This window comes from Macadamia integrifolia, chromosome 8 (assembly GCF_013358625.1).
Source record: "Macadamia integrifolia cultivar HAES 741 chromosome 8, SCU_Mint_v3, whole genome shotgun sequence".
NCBI lineage: Eukaryota > Viridiplantae > Streptophyta > Magnoliopsida > Proteales > Proteaceae > Macadamia > Macadamia integrifolia.
In genome coordinates, this window is record NC_056564.1 from 12,360,328 (window position 1) to 12,377,068 (window position 16,741).

A 16,741-nucleotide genomic window follows, 5' to 3' on the forward strand; every position below is an offset into this window, starting at 1 on the left:
TAGATATTCTTTTGTATTTTCAAAAGTTGATATGGAGCTTTTGATAGTCTTGCTAATCAACTCAATTGCATGATCAATAATTTTCTAAATCCATTTAAATTGAATGTGTATATCACATTTTATGTTTAGAACCAAGGATGTAATCCGTACAACCAAGAAGAATGTGTAATTTAGATACTTCCATTCAATCCAATTTCATAATCAATAATACAGTAAACTTATTTGAATGATGACAGGTTTGTGAGTTAACCGGAGTTAACTCGATCACCGGCTTGGTTCTATGAGAACGGAGTGTGACATTATCAGCAATAGTAAAACGGTTCTCTACATTGGTTAGATATTCTTTTGTATTTTCAAAAGTTGATATGGAGCTTTTGATAGTCTTGCTAATCAACTCAATTGCATGATCAATAATTTTCTAAATCCATTTAAATTGAATGTGTATATCACACTTTATGTTTAGAACCAAGGATGTAATCCGTACAACCAAGAAGAATGTGTAATTTAGATACTTCCATTCAATCCAATTTCATAATCAATAATACAGTAAACTTATTTAAATTTGAATGATGATATACGTTCAATTTAAATATAACTTTAATTAGCATCAATTAAAAAAAATTAGCATTGCATATGTGCATCAATTTATACATATTTCTTACATAAATAGTTTCTCAAACTTGTAAAATCTAAAATAAAAATAATAAATAATCATTAATAGAACCAGGAATTACAAGAATGTGATTCCAAACATGGTATAATTGGAGCGTACATGATAAAGCTATCTCAAAATTAGCCCTTTTATTGGTTAAACCAATGTGTCTTTAATAAATTGGATTCAGGAACAGAGGCACAACCTAGACTGCTCTGGTACCACTTAAAGGACGTGATTCCTTCCACATACAATAATAGGATCTTGCCAAGGTTAATAAAATCACAAATTAAACAATAAAGAAACAACGACACATACCATTCACCATCAACTGTGAAGAATTCGTCACTATTATATCTTTCACGTACCTTGATCTCCACTGCAACAAGTTGAACACAATGGATTCTCTAGGTTTCTCCCACTAGATCCTCTTAATGCTTTCTTGGTGATGGCTCCAATAATAAGAGTCAAGTTAGGGTAGAAGGAGGACCTAGAGTCCTATTTATAGAGTTTGTGCACTCTCCCATCAAGGTGTGCCAAATAGGGAAGTATTCTTTTTCCTTAATTAGAGTAAGAGTGGATTTCATATTTAGAATCCAATACTAAATATAAGAGATTGATATCGGTCAATTTCCTAATTAGTCTATTGGATAATCATAGCGAATATTCAGAGAATATTCCTACATTTGGGACTAGTTTCAACATTGATACAATGTTAAGATCATCTTAACCTTATTCCTTGCTTGTTTGTTATAATTGTTTTATGGGAAAAGGTTGGGTATGCCGCCAATATCAAGTATGCTAGCACCCATTGTGTCTATCTCTCTCTTCCCTTTTTCTGAAATGACCCTCATATCCTTCCTGAATGATACTCTCATGTGATCCTATTGGTGCTATCCGTTAGCATATTTGATATCGGCGGCATACCTATCACTCCCTTGTTTTATTATGAACTTTCACCTAAAAAAAGGTAGAAGTGCATAATTTTTCAGAATTGACGAATCTGTTAATTGAGGTAGTGATGACAATTTAAATTCAAGCCGAAAAGAAAATTAAAGAAGATGAAGAAGGTTGCTAAGGGAAAGACTAAAGAAAATGCTCCTGAAGTTCAAGGGGGTGGAGTTCAGAAATAGGCTGTCAATGAAACTACTTTCACTATAGAAAATCGAATCACTGAAAAAAAAAAAATGCAAGTTTTTGCTGACTACCTTGAAGAAGAATCTGGGAGAAGGTATTTCTGAATATTTTGTGTTATATGAATCTAATTTAGTTGGTTAGACTAATTCACTAATGGTGTATAGACTCTGGTCCACTATCCATGTTTGCAATATCTTGTAGGGATTCAAGGAGATGAGAAAAATCCAGAAATTGAGTTACATATGAGAGTCGTATGGGAGATGAGGTCAACTTCTTCATTGTTGGTAGATATTTTATTGATACTGGAGCTATAGGTTTATCCAAAATTTCTTTTACTTTTTATTTCAATAAGAATATTGTTCTATTTCTTAGTACTGGATATCTATTTTATTTCAATTTAATTATTTTTCTCAAATTTAATGGTAAGTTTGTTACCTCTGGTTTTAAAGAAATTGGTTTGTAATTCTGAAATCGGTTTTAATTGAAATAGTTAGTTCTAGTGTGGCAACAACATTTTTTAAAGAAAGTGCTTTCGTGTGAATGCCACATACCTATGGCATCCTAGACTAAGTTATATTGGAGTAGAAAGGATAAATGGGCCACTAAGGGATGCACCATTAGAATGTATGTACCTGTGAATCTTGCTTATGAGGAAAATGACTAAAGAACCTTTCCCAAAAGTGTGGAAGGGACAATGGTGGACTTGATGCGTTCACAAATGATTACTCTCATTTACTCTGAAATACCTTTTTCTTTGGTTTATCATTAGAGATGGCTACTTACATTTTGAATAGGATTTCAACCAAGTCTATACCTAAAAGTTTGAGTTGTAGAATTGGTATAAGGCCAATTTTCAACACCTTAGAATGTGGGGCTATATTGCACATGTGGAAAACAACTAACAAATGTATCAGAATCTAGCACAAATAATTGTGAATTTTGGGATATCCTAAAGGCATCATATGATATTATATCCTAGATCTAATCGAATGATCTTTAATGGATTATCCTGTGATTAATTATTTGTGACTCCAATTGAACCTGAATGTAATACTCCCCACTATGTAGAACAATCTCATGTGGCTTTCTGTAGTGGGAGGTATATTAAACCATTACTTTGTTATACCATTCTCACTAAAGATGACGAATATTTAAGAGAATTCTACATGGTGTCTGAATCATTGGTTTGCTTCCAATCTCGATCTAAGGAAACAAAGGATGTACACACAAACTGATACGGCCAAATTGATTGCCCAGTAGGGTAAGAACACGCGGTATCTAAGGAAAGGACACGTGTCGCTCACCTGTTAGAGGCTGCAAAGAGTCTGATCGCGTCAATCGCGTGAAGTGAATATTCCCACGAAGGGGATAAGACGTATCCGAGTAGGACTCGAAGAGGAAAGGAGGCGGACCCGAGGAGGACTCCTCCAAGGAAAAGAGAAACCCTAAACCCTAAGGACTATAAGAGAGGGCCCGAGCGGAGGAAAAAGAGGTATGCAGAAAAACCCATACCATTACCCTTGTGAAAAGTTGTGCGGCCGATCTCTAACTTGGGTGTCGGAGGACTAACCCTGGATAAATATTCTGGCCTCTGCCTTCTGTATTTGTAAAGGATCAACTCATATGGATTTTCGACAGCAACAGATTGGCGCCGTCTGTGGGAACGACAGTAATGGTGGGGAGAACCTACAATCGTAGGAACACTAGAGCAGCGTCAAATATAAACATGGGGGAGGAGGAACCTTCAGGAGGGCTCCCTCCCTCGATGGAAATCAGAGGAGAAAGGGGAAGTGATGATCGGGAAGGTTCAGCGAGGTACCAGCGTTTGGCTGGATATTCAGTGCGCGGAGATAGTAATCCTCCACCCCCTCCTGGAGCGCCGGAATATGTGACAAGGGAGCAATTCGAAGCCCTCCAGGAGAAATATGACCAAATGACCAAAGCAATGAAGGAGGTCTCCAAAGCAGTCTCTCAGAAGACCGGCGGAGCACCGCGAGGCCCCCATATCCGGCCCGAGAGAGCTCGAGACGAGGATCAGAGCAGTATAGGATCGATAAGGTCCGATCATAATCTTTGAAACCGAGCAATAAGGGAAAGTCCCGCACCAAGGGGAAGGACGCGACGTGCCGCTGGGGCCCGACATGGGGAACCACGCCAAGGAGACGAACAGAGACACGAGGACTCGGGGTTAAAGCAGATGATCCTAGACCTGAAAGATGAGATCAAGAAGGTGACAGAAAACCAGACGAGAGCTCGTGTGCCAGACCTCACTAATGACACGGCTCTAACTGATGAGGTTATGAGGGACCCGCTCCCGATCGGCTTTCGCCTGCCAAAGTATGACACCTACGACGGGTCTGGGGACCTCGTCGATCATTTGGAAGGCTTCAAGGTTGCTATGCAGTTCCATTGAGTCTCGAAAAACATCATGTATCGCACCCTGCCATTGACGTTCAGAGGAGCGGCAAGGCTATGGTACAACCGTTTGTCGACGAAGTCGATCCACAGTTTCAGCTATTTAAGTTACTTCTTTGTGAAGGGATTCTCCAGTAGCCAACCCCTTCAGAAGACCATATTGAACTTGACCAACATCAAGCAACATGAAGGAGAATCACTGTGAAACTACATGAAGCACTTCCAACAAGAGAAGATCACGATCAGAGGTCTAGACCCGAAAGAAGAGTTCACAGCCCTGCTGGAAGGCGTCAAGGATAAGGAGCTGAAAAGATCTTTGGCGAAGCATACACTGAGGAACCTAGCCGAGTTGAGAGCTCGGTGCGATAAGTACATCCAGATGGAAGAAACCCTTCAAGCCGATGAAGAAGCTGAAGGGAGGATCAGAAGGAAAATGATCTCAAGGGGCAACAACAAACCTTCTGAAGAAAGCAAAAGATGAAAGTCCGAGCATAGTCGGGCACCCAGTCCACCAAGGAAGTTTGAGAAATACGCCCTTGAATCGAAAACGAACGGATGTGCTGATGCAGATAAAGGACTCCCCTGATGCCAGAGCCATGAAGTGGCCAAGAAAGATGAGACGACACCCCAAGAGACACAACATGGACAAATATTGCCACTTCCATAGGGACCACGACCACGACACCGAAGATTGTTGGCACCTCAAGGGGGAAATAGAAGGAATGATAAGAAGAGGATATCTAGGCTGATTCGTGGACCGTGAAAAGGAGGATGCCCAAGACGGTAATGACCGCAGGGATAACCGTCGTAGAGATGGCAGAGGCCGCTATGAAAGAAGGGGGCCAGCCCGCAGAGGTAATCAAGAATGGCAAAGGGACCGGACACCCGAGGAAGCTAACCATCACCTCCGGGATGAGAATAAAAGCCCAACTAGGGTTATAGCGACAATCTGTGGAGGCCTAGCCGCTGGAGAAAGTTCAGTCTGGGCCAGGAAAGCAAAAGGCTATGCGAGAAGCATACATGTGGCTGAATGGTCAAACAAGAAGGAGAGGACGGGGACGGTTATTTCCTTCTCAGACGATGATCTGGAAGGGGTGCACACTCCGCACGACAATGCCCTGGTAGTCACCATGACCATAGCCGATTGCAGAGTGAAGAGGATCTTAGTGGATAACGGCAGTTCAGTTGATATCCTGTTCCTTGAAGCTTTCCAAAAGATGGGCCTGGACGAGGGATCGATTGAGTTGCCCGTAAGAGCCGGCACCGGAGATCGCCAAGTAACAATTATGATCAACTTCCTGGTAGTAGGCATTACTTCGGCATACAATGCCATACTAGGGAGAGTTAGTTTAAACCTGCTAAAGGCTGTCGTCTCCACACCACATCTCAAGATGAAATTTCCAACCAAGAATAGTGTCGGTGAATGTCGAGGCGATCAGGAGGCATCCCGGAGATGCTATGCCACTACCTTATGGGGAAGAGAGAAGGCGGGCGAGGCACTCCCGATAGAAGATCTACGTGATGACACCAGTTATCAAAGGGGGGAACCGGCTGAGGATCTGATACAAGTTGAGGCCAAAGAGGGGGATAACATTCACCAATTCCAGGTCGGGGCTACAGTGCCAAGGCAACAACGAGAAAAACTTATCTCATTCCTTCGAAACAACTCTGACGTCTTCGCCTGGTCGGCCTTAGACATGCCTGGAATAGACCGAGAGGTAATAGAGCATCATCTGAGTGTCAACCCACCAAAGAAGCCAATACAACAGAAGAAGAGGAGCTTCGCCCCCGAAAGGCAACAGAAAATAGATGAAGAAGTAGAGAAGTTGCTGAAGGCCCAATTCATCCGCGAGATCCAATACCCGGAGTGGATATCCAACGTGGTGATGGTCCCGAAGGCAAATGGAAAGTGGAGGATCTGCATCGACTTCACCGATCTGAACAAGGCCTGCCCAAAGGACGGATACCCCCTGCCGAAAATAGACCTCCTCATCGATGCCACAATAGGATACAAGCCGCTGAGCTTCATGGATGCATACTCGGGGTACAATTAGATCAAGATGTCTGAGGATGATGTCCCGAAGACATCCTTCGTGACCGAGGGGGGCTTGTACTGCTATGAAGTCATGCCCTTCGGGCTAAAAAATGCAGGGGCCACCTATCAAAGGTTGGTGAATAAAATCTTCAAGGGGATGATCGGGAAAATCATAGAGGTATACGTGGACGATATGCTTGTAAAAATCCTGAAGGCAGAACAACACATTCAAGACTTAGAAAAGGTGTTCCAGGTGCTGAGGTAGTACGACGTGAAGCTGAACCTGGCAAAGTGCGCATTCGGAGTAGCCTCGGGAAAGTTCCTCGGCTTTATTGTCTCTGAGAGGGGAATTGAAGCTAATGCGGTGAAAATACAAGCCATTCGAGATATGAGGTCACCCTAGAATGTGAAGTAAGTCCAGGAGCTAACAGGCAGAGTCACCGCCCTAGGGTGATTCCTGTCTCGGTCGGCTGACAGATGTCTCCCCTTCTTCAGAGCCTTGAAGGGATCCAAAAAAATTCGAATGGACGGAGGAATGTGAAAAGTCCTTTGAACAACTGAAGGAGTACCTGGCCGCACCCCCACTGCTAACAAAGCCAAACACCGGGGATACCTTGTTGTATCAGCAGTAACGGTCAGCACAGTATTGACGAAGGAAGAAGGAAGGCAACAACGGCCAATATACTACATTAGCCGAACCCTGCTAGATGCCGAAACAAGATACAGAAAGACGGAGAAAGTGGCCTACGCCCTGGTAATGGCAGCAAGAAAGTTGAGGCCCTATTTTCAATCACATACAGTATGCATATTCACAGACCAACTCTTGAAGAAGATACCGCAGCAGCCGGATATGTCCGGTCGTCTGGTAAACTGGGACATAGAGTTGGGAGAATTCGACATCTAGTACAAATCGAGAATTACGATAAAAGCATAGGCCCTCACAGACATCATAGCCGAGACGACGCTCCCTGATGATCCCCAGGAGCTTTCCGAGGACCGAGGAGAAAAGGCTTGGGCATTGTACGTGGATGGTGCTTCCAACAGCGCAGGAAGCGGCGTGGGAATCATATTGGTCAGCCCCGGAGGTTTCAAGATCGAGTACGCCCTACGGTTCGACTTCGATGCCTCCAACAATGAAGCAGAGTATGAAGCGTTAATAGTCAGAATTAATCTGGCACGGGCTTTGATGGTACAGGAGCTGGTGGTGCATAGTGATTCATAGCTCGTGGTACGATAGGTGAATGGAGACTACGAAGCCAAAGAACAAAGGATGGCTGGGTACTTGAAGACTGCGAGAAAGAATAACAGCCTTCAAGGAATTCGAAGTAAGGCAGGTGCCACGAGAAGAGAATGCTAGTGCAGATGCACTGTCACAGTTGGCCACCTTCAACTTCACAGACCTTGGACGATCGGTGTATTTTGAAGTGCTACCACAGCCAAGTACCGAAAGACCCCAAGAGGTATTACCCATAGGCGAACACGGCCATAGCTGGATGGATGCCATAACCGAATACCTAAAGGAAGGGACACTCCCCGAGAATAGGGACGAGGCAAGGAAAGTACGAATGAGGTCAGCATGCTTCCTTTGAAGGACGAGACGTTGTACAAAATAGGGTTCACCGTGCCGTACCTCAAGTTCCTGAACCCCGCCGATGGTGAGTACACACTTAGAGAAGTGCATGAAGGGATATGCGACCAACACCTGGGAGCCCGGGCCTTGGCACATAAAGTGCTGAGGCAGGGCCTACTCTGGCCTACAATGAGGAAGGACGCGGAATCATTAGTCAGGAAGTGCGTCAAGTGCCAGATGTTCAACCCCATCCCCAGGCAGCACTCTACCGAGCTCTCATCCCTATCAATCCCAATACCATTCACCATATGGGGAATGGACACCCTGGGCCCATTCCCCCTGGCCATGAGACAAAGGAAGTTTGTGGTGGTGGCGGGAGACTACTTCACGAAATGGGTAGAGGCTGAAGCACTGGCGATAATATCTGAAAAGAATGTAAGGAACTTCTTCCAGAGGGCGGTAGTCTATCGATTTGGAATCCCTCAGGTGGTGGTAACGGACAATGGAACTCATTTCGCCAATCCAACTTTCGGCTTGTTTTGTGATGCCCTCGGCATTGACCACAGGAAAACGTCTGTCGGGTATCCATCGACCAACGGGCTGACAGAGGTAACCAACCTTACCCTGCTCTAAGGAATAAAGAAGAGACTAGATGATGCCAAAGGGTTATGGGCAGATGAGTTGTACAACATCCTCTAGGCTTACCGCACAACTAAGAGATCGGTCACCAAAGAAACACCCTTCATTTTGACTTACGACGTCGAAGCTGTACTTTCGGTGGAGGTAGGGGCCGTAACCCACCGGATTCAGTACTACAATGAAGAAGAAAACAATAAAGGACTCCGAGCGAATTTAGACCTCCAGACCGAGGTCAGGGACACCTCGCAAGAAAGGATCGCCGCCTACCAGTAGAGGGTTGCGAGGCACTACAACTCCAAAGTCCGAAAGAACGAGCTCAGGATGGGTGACCTCGTCCTCAGAAGGGCAGAATAATCAGATCCGAGGCATCAAGGAAAGCTAGCTCCAAATTGGAAAGGTCCTTACAAAGTCTCAAGGGTAATACGACTGGGGTCCTATCACCTGGAGACTACGGGGGGAGGAAAGGTACCCCGATCGTGGAACTCGAAGAACTTGAGAAAATTCTACCAGTAGTGAAGTAGTAAGAACAAATTTTGTAATTTTTTGCTCCTAAGCACTTTCAAGTTGTAACTCCTCATCCTAAGCTCTCCGGATGATTTTATTTATGAAAAATATGTAAGCTGGTTTACGGCAGTTGATGGGAATTCTCTTGTTTGGTGGCTCTAGCTTTGCCGAAGGTCCTTACCTCGGTCATTACCTCGGTTGTTGATCAAGGCAGAGCCAAAGGAAATTTACCGAAGGGATCTAACCGAATTTCCTCACCTATGTGACGACGACTGAGGGAGCTCCCCTCGGCTGGAGGTTCGGCCTAAGACCAGAGGATAAAAGAGCCCTCGACCGGAGCTGAAGGGAAACACCACTTGGTGAAAATCCTACTTGTCTAGGTGGGAACTCTAGCTAAGGCTGAGCTGACCTGACCGAAGGTCACCATATCGGTTGGGAGCGCAGACCAAGGCCGAGTGAACCTGACCAAAGGTCACCACCTCGGCAGGGGGCTCCGACAAAAGCCGAGCGAACCTAACCGAAGGTCCTTACCTCGGTTGGGAGTTCAGGTAGAGGCCGAGCGGACCTGACCAAAGGTCCTTACCTCGGTTGGGGGCTCTGGCTAAGGCCGAGCTAACCTGATTGAAGGTCACAACCTCGACAGGGGGCTCCGACAAAAGCTGAGCGGACCTGACCGAACGTCACAACCTCGGAAGGGGGCTCCGGCTAAAGCTGAGATGACCTAACCGAAGGTCCTTACCTCGGTTGGGATCTCAGACAAAGGCCGAGCGGACCTGACCGAAGGTCCTTACCTCGGTTGGGAGTTCAGGCAAAGGCCGAGCGGACCTAACCGAAGGTCCTTACCTCAGTTGGGAGCTCAGGTAAAGGCCGAGCGGACCTGACCAAAGGTCCTTACCTCAGTTAGGAGTTCAAGCAGAGGTCGAGCGGATCTACCTCGGCTGGGAGCTCAAGCAGAGACCGAGAGGACCTGACTGAAGGTCACCACCTCTGCAGGGGGCTCCGAAAAAAGCCGAGCGGACCTAATCGAAGGTCCTTACCTCGGTTGGGGGCTCCGGCAAAATTCCGAGCGGACCTAACCGAAGGTCCTTACCTCGGTTGGGAGCTCAGGCAGAGGCCAAGCGAACCTGACCGAAGGTCCTTACCTCAGTTGGGAGTTCAGGCGACGGCCGAGCAGACCAGATCGAAGGTCCTTAACTCGGTTGGGGGCTCTGGCTAAGGCCGACCTGACCTGACCGAAGGTCTCAACCTCGACAGGGGGCTCCGGCAAAAGTCGAACGGACCTAACCGAAGGTCCTTACCTCGGTTGGGAGCTTAGGCAAAGGCCGAGCGGACCTGACCGAAGGTCTTTACCTTGGTTGGGAGTTCAGGTAGAGGCCGAGCGGACCTGACCAAAGGTCACCACCTCTGTTGGGGGCTCTGGCTAAGGCCGAGCTGACCTGACCAAAGGTCACAACCTCGATAGGGGTCTCCGTCTAAATCCGAGTGGACCTAACCGAAGGTCCTTACCTCGGTTGGGAGCTCAGGCAAAGGCCGAGCAGACCTGACCGAAGGTCCTTACCTCAGTTGGGAGTTCAGGCAGAGGCCGAGTGGACCTGACGAAGGTCCTTACCTCAGTTGGGGGCTCTGGCTAAGGCCGAGCTAACCTGACCGAAGGTCACAACCTCAGCAGGGGGCTCCGACAAAAGCTGAGCGAACCTAACCGAAGGTCCTTACCTTGGTTGGGAGCTTAGGCAAAGGCCGAGAGGACCTGACCGAAGGTCCTTACCTCGGTTGGGAGTTCAAGTAGAGGCTGAGCGGACCTGACCGAAGGTCCTTACCTCGGTTGGGGGCTCTGGCTAAGGCCGAGCTGACCTGACAGAATGTCACAACCTCGGCAAGGGGCTCCGGTAAAAGCCGAGCGGACCTAACCAAAGGTCCTTACCTCGGTTGGGAGCTCAGGCAAAGGCTGAACGGACCTGACCGAAAGTCCTTACCTCAGTTGGGAGTTCAGGAAGAGGCCGAGCGGACCTGACCGAAGGTCACCACCTCGGTTGGGGGCTCTGGCTAAAGCCGAGCTGACCTGACCAAAGGTCACAACCTCGACAGGGGGGCTCTGGAAAAAGCCGAGTGAACCTAACCGAAGGTCCTTACCTCGATTGGGAGCTTAGGCAAAGGCTGAGTGGACCTGACCGAAGGTCCTTACCTCGGTTGGGAGTTCAGGCAGAGGCCGAGCAGACCTGACCGAAGGTCACCACCTCGGTTGGGGGCTCTGGCTAAGGCCGAGCTGACCTGACCGAATGTCACAACCACCGCAGGGGGCTCCAGAAAAAGCCGAGCGGACCTAACCGAAGGTCCTTACCTCGGTTGGGGGCTCATGCAAAGGCCAAGCTGGCTCGACCGAAGGTCCCGATCACGACCAAAACTAAAGCCAGAGCCGAAAGAATAAGGCCTAAGGGACCCATGAACGAGAGAAAATGTCAAAAAACTTGGTTACTCCCACAGAAAGAGCCTCCTGGTGAGAGTAAGGGGGCTACTGATACAGCCAAATTGATTGCCCAGTAGGGTAAGAACACGCTGTATCTAATGAAAGGACACATGTCACTCACCTGTTAGAGGCTGCAAAGAGTCTGACCGCGTCAACTGTGTGAAGAGAATATTCCCCACGAAGGGGATAAGACGTATCCGAGTAGGACTCGAAGAGGAAAGGGGGCGGACCCGAGGAGGACTCCTCCAAGGAAAAGAGAAACCCTAAACCCTAAGGACTATAAGAGAGGGCCCGAGCGGAGGAAAAAAGGTATGCAGAAAAACCCACACCATTACCTTGTGAAAAGCTGTGCGGCCGATCTCTAACTTGGGCGTTAGAGGACTAACCCCGGATAAACATCCAGGCCTCTGCCTTCTGTATTTGTGTATCAGCTCATACGGATTTTCGGCAGCAACACAAACCAATGGAATGAAGCTATTGAGATCTACATATTATCTCCACTAAGCTTCAAGAAGTTGTAACATCCATTTTGATCATATAGTTAAAATATTTAGTTTTGAGAAATATAAGTGATTGGGGAGGAATACAAACATATAAAAATACACTAAACAAAAGTTGACAATTGACTCCTATATTCTTGGAGCCATAATATCATCTCATTAGGAAAATCATACAATGTGGTGATAGATACATTACCAAAGTTGACATTGTAGACAATTTGTCAAATCAATTAACAAGGGAGTAGAACATATTGTGTTTGACAGAAATGTTGAGAGCATGAGTATTAAATAAGTCAATCACTGGAATCACTGGCTTTGATGTATTAGTGGGTGATTGTTAGGTATATGTGTCTGTCAAACCCTAATTAAATATATTAGTTTGCTTTATCATTTTATGTACGTGTGTTGTCCTAAGGTTGTACCTTAAAGTGTTTATAATTAGCGATTTTTATAGTGAAGGGTGTCCCCACATCCTTCGGAGTGGGAATAGTCTCTACAGGCCGCATCAAGCCGTTTCCACTCCGAATAGGGTGGGAGCCACAAGGAAAAAACAAAGGTAGTGCCAAGGGGATTCAAATCCAAGTAAGACACTTCTTGAGGTACTTTACCCACTAAGAATCACCACTGGACCAACCTCCTTGTGACATGACCATTCTTATTGTTTATATATTGGACATAATCATTACAGAGTCATGTGTTGATCACCGTTAATTGTTTACGCAAGAATACTCTCTCATAGTTTTTTTTGTTCCCATATCTAATAGGTCTGCACCATTGCTGGTATACTTTGTGTGACTTTGTGAGTGAAAGAAATGCTCAACATGGAATCAACTTACAGACAACGGGAAAAAATCCTCTAAGAATTTTCAAACAATGATTGAAGAGGTTCAGTGGTAGTTTTGTAAATAGTTTACTTACATATATTTTAAATAATTATGTTTTGAAAATGTTCTATAAATGTTTAATATCCAATTAATGGTTGAGATTCTCTGTTGGTGCTTTGACGATCAGGGTTTTTAACGATTGCATTTTTCTTACCCAAAGATCCATTATGTGATGTTAGAATAAACTTAAATGTAATTTTTTTTTCATTCGGGGGCACACATGTAATTTCAATTGTTGTTATACGTGTTATTAATTGGTTAGGTTTTGATGTAATCCTATACTTCATTTTTCTTATTCGTTCATACCTGCATTGCACGTTCCTCGGGGCAGGGATGCAAAATTTTTGTGCCGGGCATTCCCCACCACCAAGGCACCAACGAAAGCTTCAGTCGCGGTTGTGAAAGCTCCTCCTTTTGTTTCCTTTAAATTTATCACTTCTGACGAATTAGTTCGACAAATTTGGAATCCATTTTGTCATTGGTTACCCCTAAACTGCATGCATTCACTGATACTGTCTGTTCTCGTTGGTGGAAGATCACTACTTCACTATTGAAGATCAGGATAAGGTCCCAACAGCTTTGTTTATAGCTGTCAGGAACCAAAACAAGTTCAAGAGCCAGATCATGGTTAGGGGTTAAGATTATTCACAATGGCATAGATAATATTGGATGCTACCACTTCGAAAAATAATACAGTAAGCCTAACAACGATGATTGTCAGGGAGGATGACCTCTTTATTTTATTATTCAAAGAGAATGTACTGTTTGCAACTTCTCACACTAAAATCTGGATTGCACCACCTCTCTCTATCTAGTTCTCAGGATTCTTTATTTGAAAATTGGTGGTGTGCTCCTTCCAGGCTTCATTCTCAAGATACTTCTCGTAAAAGCTTACTTCTCCACTTGTTGTCAGAGTCAATGCAGCAGTGCTTCTAGTGCCATAACACCCCTGTTTATCAAAACAATGTTAAGGTACAAGTACATAGCTAGAAAATAATTTCAAACATAAAGAGTTAGGAAACTAATGGGAGGCTTTACCAGTGGAGTGTCTACTTCTACAAATACGGAACTCAACTTTAATTCCCATTCGGTAGAACAAATATGAGGTAGTCTGCTTTCATCTGCTTTAACTGTATCAGTCATCAATTCTTCAACCATCTCTTTTACAGGGACTTCACCTTCGCCATATTTTCCAAATAGTTGCTTGAAATTCTCACTCAAACGCTCAGCCTGGAAAATAAGGATTTGAATGTTTTAGAATTAGAATAACCTAAATGAGGAAGTTCTGTAAATTTCAGGCAACTGGCACAAACAGAAATATCTCACATCTTTATACAATAGAACAACCATTCATATGTAAATAACTTGCCCATCCTCTATCAGTTAATATGTTCTTTCTTCTTCTTTTTTATTTTTATTGGTGGGGTTATTAGATACTAAGGTGTAGGGTCAGCAGTCCACATGCAGGTCAGAGGGCTAATAATTCATCTAGGATTAGATTAGAGTATCAGGACCTACAGTTGGATGGATGGACTAATGGCCATATACACAAAGCCTGCTTGACGAGAAGTTTGAATATATGATTTATGCAATATGAATCATCACTACAGAACTAGGTTACTGAGGTCAAGCTTCCACATTAAGAATTTGACTGACCCAGTTCAATGAAGTGCAACAACTATTTTGGGTTGATTCAGGCCCAAGCTCCTTAAGGTTCAACACAAACTAACAATAGCTAAACAAATATTAACACTTCTTCACTTATAAAACATATTCATGAAAATTTTACATCGAGTTTTGTTGCTAGTGACCTGAGCCTGCTGCAGCTTGGCTTTTTTACTTGTCTAAATGAGCTTAAATTCTCAGGCGCAGCTCAAAACAATGACAGCCAAGAATGAGTCCAGCTATTCAGCTCATTAACAGCCCTAAAAGCACCTTAACAAAAACTAACCACCAAAAACCAACAATTTTTCAGTCTCAAAAGAATTTTCCCCACAAATCATATCGACCCCTCTCCCACCTCTTAACATCTCTAGTTCAACATTTTGGGCTCCTAATTCAAATCTGGAAAACAAGTAAATGGAAAGTATTTCACCAATTGACTCAAGGAGAAGAATTTCCTGTTTAACCCTCTTCAATCAACCAACAACAGTTTCAGGCAACAACCAAGAAAAATAGCAGCCAGAATATGTAGTATAAGAAAAACACTCTGATCTCATTCCACTATGAACTCAGAAATAACAGTAATAATCAGATTCAAGAGATGCTGCCTCCTTTATCAACTTCACCTTACTCTTTGACTGAAATGATAACTCCAAACTGATGAAGAAACTTTTCGTTTTATTAAAAAAAACTATTGAAACAGCATCCACTTCCTTGTGGTTAACTGATTTCTCTGCTCCTTGCGTGGGCAACGATCTGGGTCCGCTGCTCCTCACTCAATAAAACAGCCAGAACCATGAATGATCCAGGAAGAGGGTGGACCTTGGTGCAACGGTAAGATTGCTCCATTGTGACCAAGTGGTCACAGGTTCAAGTCAGGAAACAGCCTCTCCGCAAAGCAGGGGTAAGGCTGCATACATTATGACCCTCACCAGACCCGGCAGTGGCGGGAGCCTCCTGCACTGGCTCTTAAACATGAATGATCAGGAAGATGACAGGGACTCGGATAAACTCAGGCAGAGATATATCTAATGGATGCACAATTACACATTGGGATTGGGTGCTGATACCATTAGTTGAGATGGATGATCAGTCAAGGATGCTTCCACCTCAACCACTAGTAAAACAAACTGATAACATCAAACACCAGTAAAACAAACTGATAACATCAAACACCAGTAAAACAAACTGATAACATCAAACACCAGTAAAACAAACTGATAACATCAAACACCAGTAAAACAAACTGATAACATTAACCTCTAGTAGAACATACTGATAACACTAGAGGCACTCCAAACCCTCAGCAATTAGATCTTGCATTCTTACATAACAGCTGTAGAGTACAATAGCAGAAGTGCACAACTACAGAGACAAGAGCTTAGAAACAATATGAAACTGTAAGATGGACAGAACCAATCCGCTACGCTACCAGGGCTACACCAACATACTGGACTGAGCATGATTATTTTAATGGCTGCTGTTTTATAGAGTCTGACCATAGGCCATTCCTCCATTAATGTATATTCAGCTTCTCTCTGTATATTCAGAGAAGAGAAATTATATTTATGCATCAATTTATAAACGAGTCCCATTTGTTATGACATAAAATCTCTGGAAGTAAAATGAAATAGGGAAAATATTTTACTACCCCTACTTCACAACTTTCGGGCATAAGTCGATGAAACAAACTCCAAAATTAAAGAAGAAATTACCGCCTATTTTTCCATCGACATAAATGGAGCTTGATTATAACTTTGTAAGATACACCTTATCCTAATTTTCCGTGAAAGTAAGCAGAACAAAATCTTATCTTTACCTTGTGCCAGGGGGAGTCTAGCCTTGCATTTGAAAGCACATGAATACCCGGAGAAACTAATTCAATGGAAGCAGGCTGCCCCTTTGGTCTGTTGGAGACATAAACCATGGTTTTGGAAGAAAGATCTGCTAATATCAGATTAAATCCATTATACTGATCTGCTTCTTTTACCACTTCTTTTGCAAACTCCATTGGACTCTTCCTGCCCTGCAAACAATATGAGGACACCATGCCAAGAAATCATTGAAGGAAAAACATACATAAAAATCTACAACTCTAGAAAACCTGTTGTCCATGTAAATAGCAAAAGAAAAATTCCACAGTTGTCACAAACCACAAAACCAAGAAAACTGAAGCCAACAGTAGCCACTCTGTTCAATGATGAGTAACGGTAAAATCTTGTGTTCCCAGAGAGCCCAGGACCTCACTGTTGGACAGCTTGGACTACTGGGATTTTTTC

At 44.3% G+C, this 16,741-nt stretch overlaps 1 protein-coding gene across 1 annotated transcript; it reads right to left on the minus strand.

Annotated features, from left to right (window-relative positions):
- Positions 1-13,514: 13,514 nt before the first annotated feature.
- On the minus strand, positions 13,515-16,488 carry LOC122086236 (transport and Golgi organization 2 homolog; the record flags this gene model as incomplete). The annotated part of the gene is given in 3 exon segments (XM_042654975.1): positions 13,515-13,749; positions 13,839-14,030; positions 16,282-16,488. Coding segments are annotated over 3 exon segments (537 nt in total), but the record flags the coding sequence as incomplete, so codon positions are not given.
- Between the last annotated feature and the right edge of the window lie 253 nt (positions 16,489-16,741).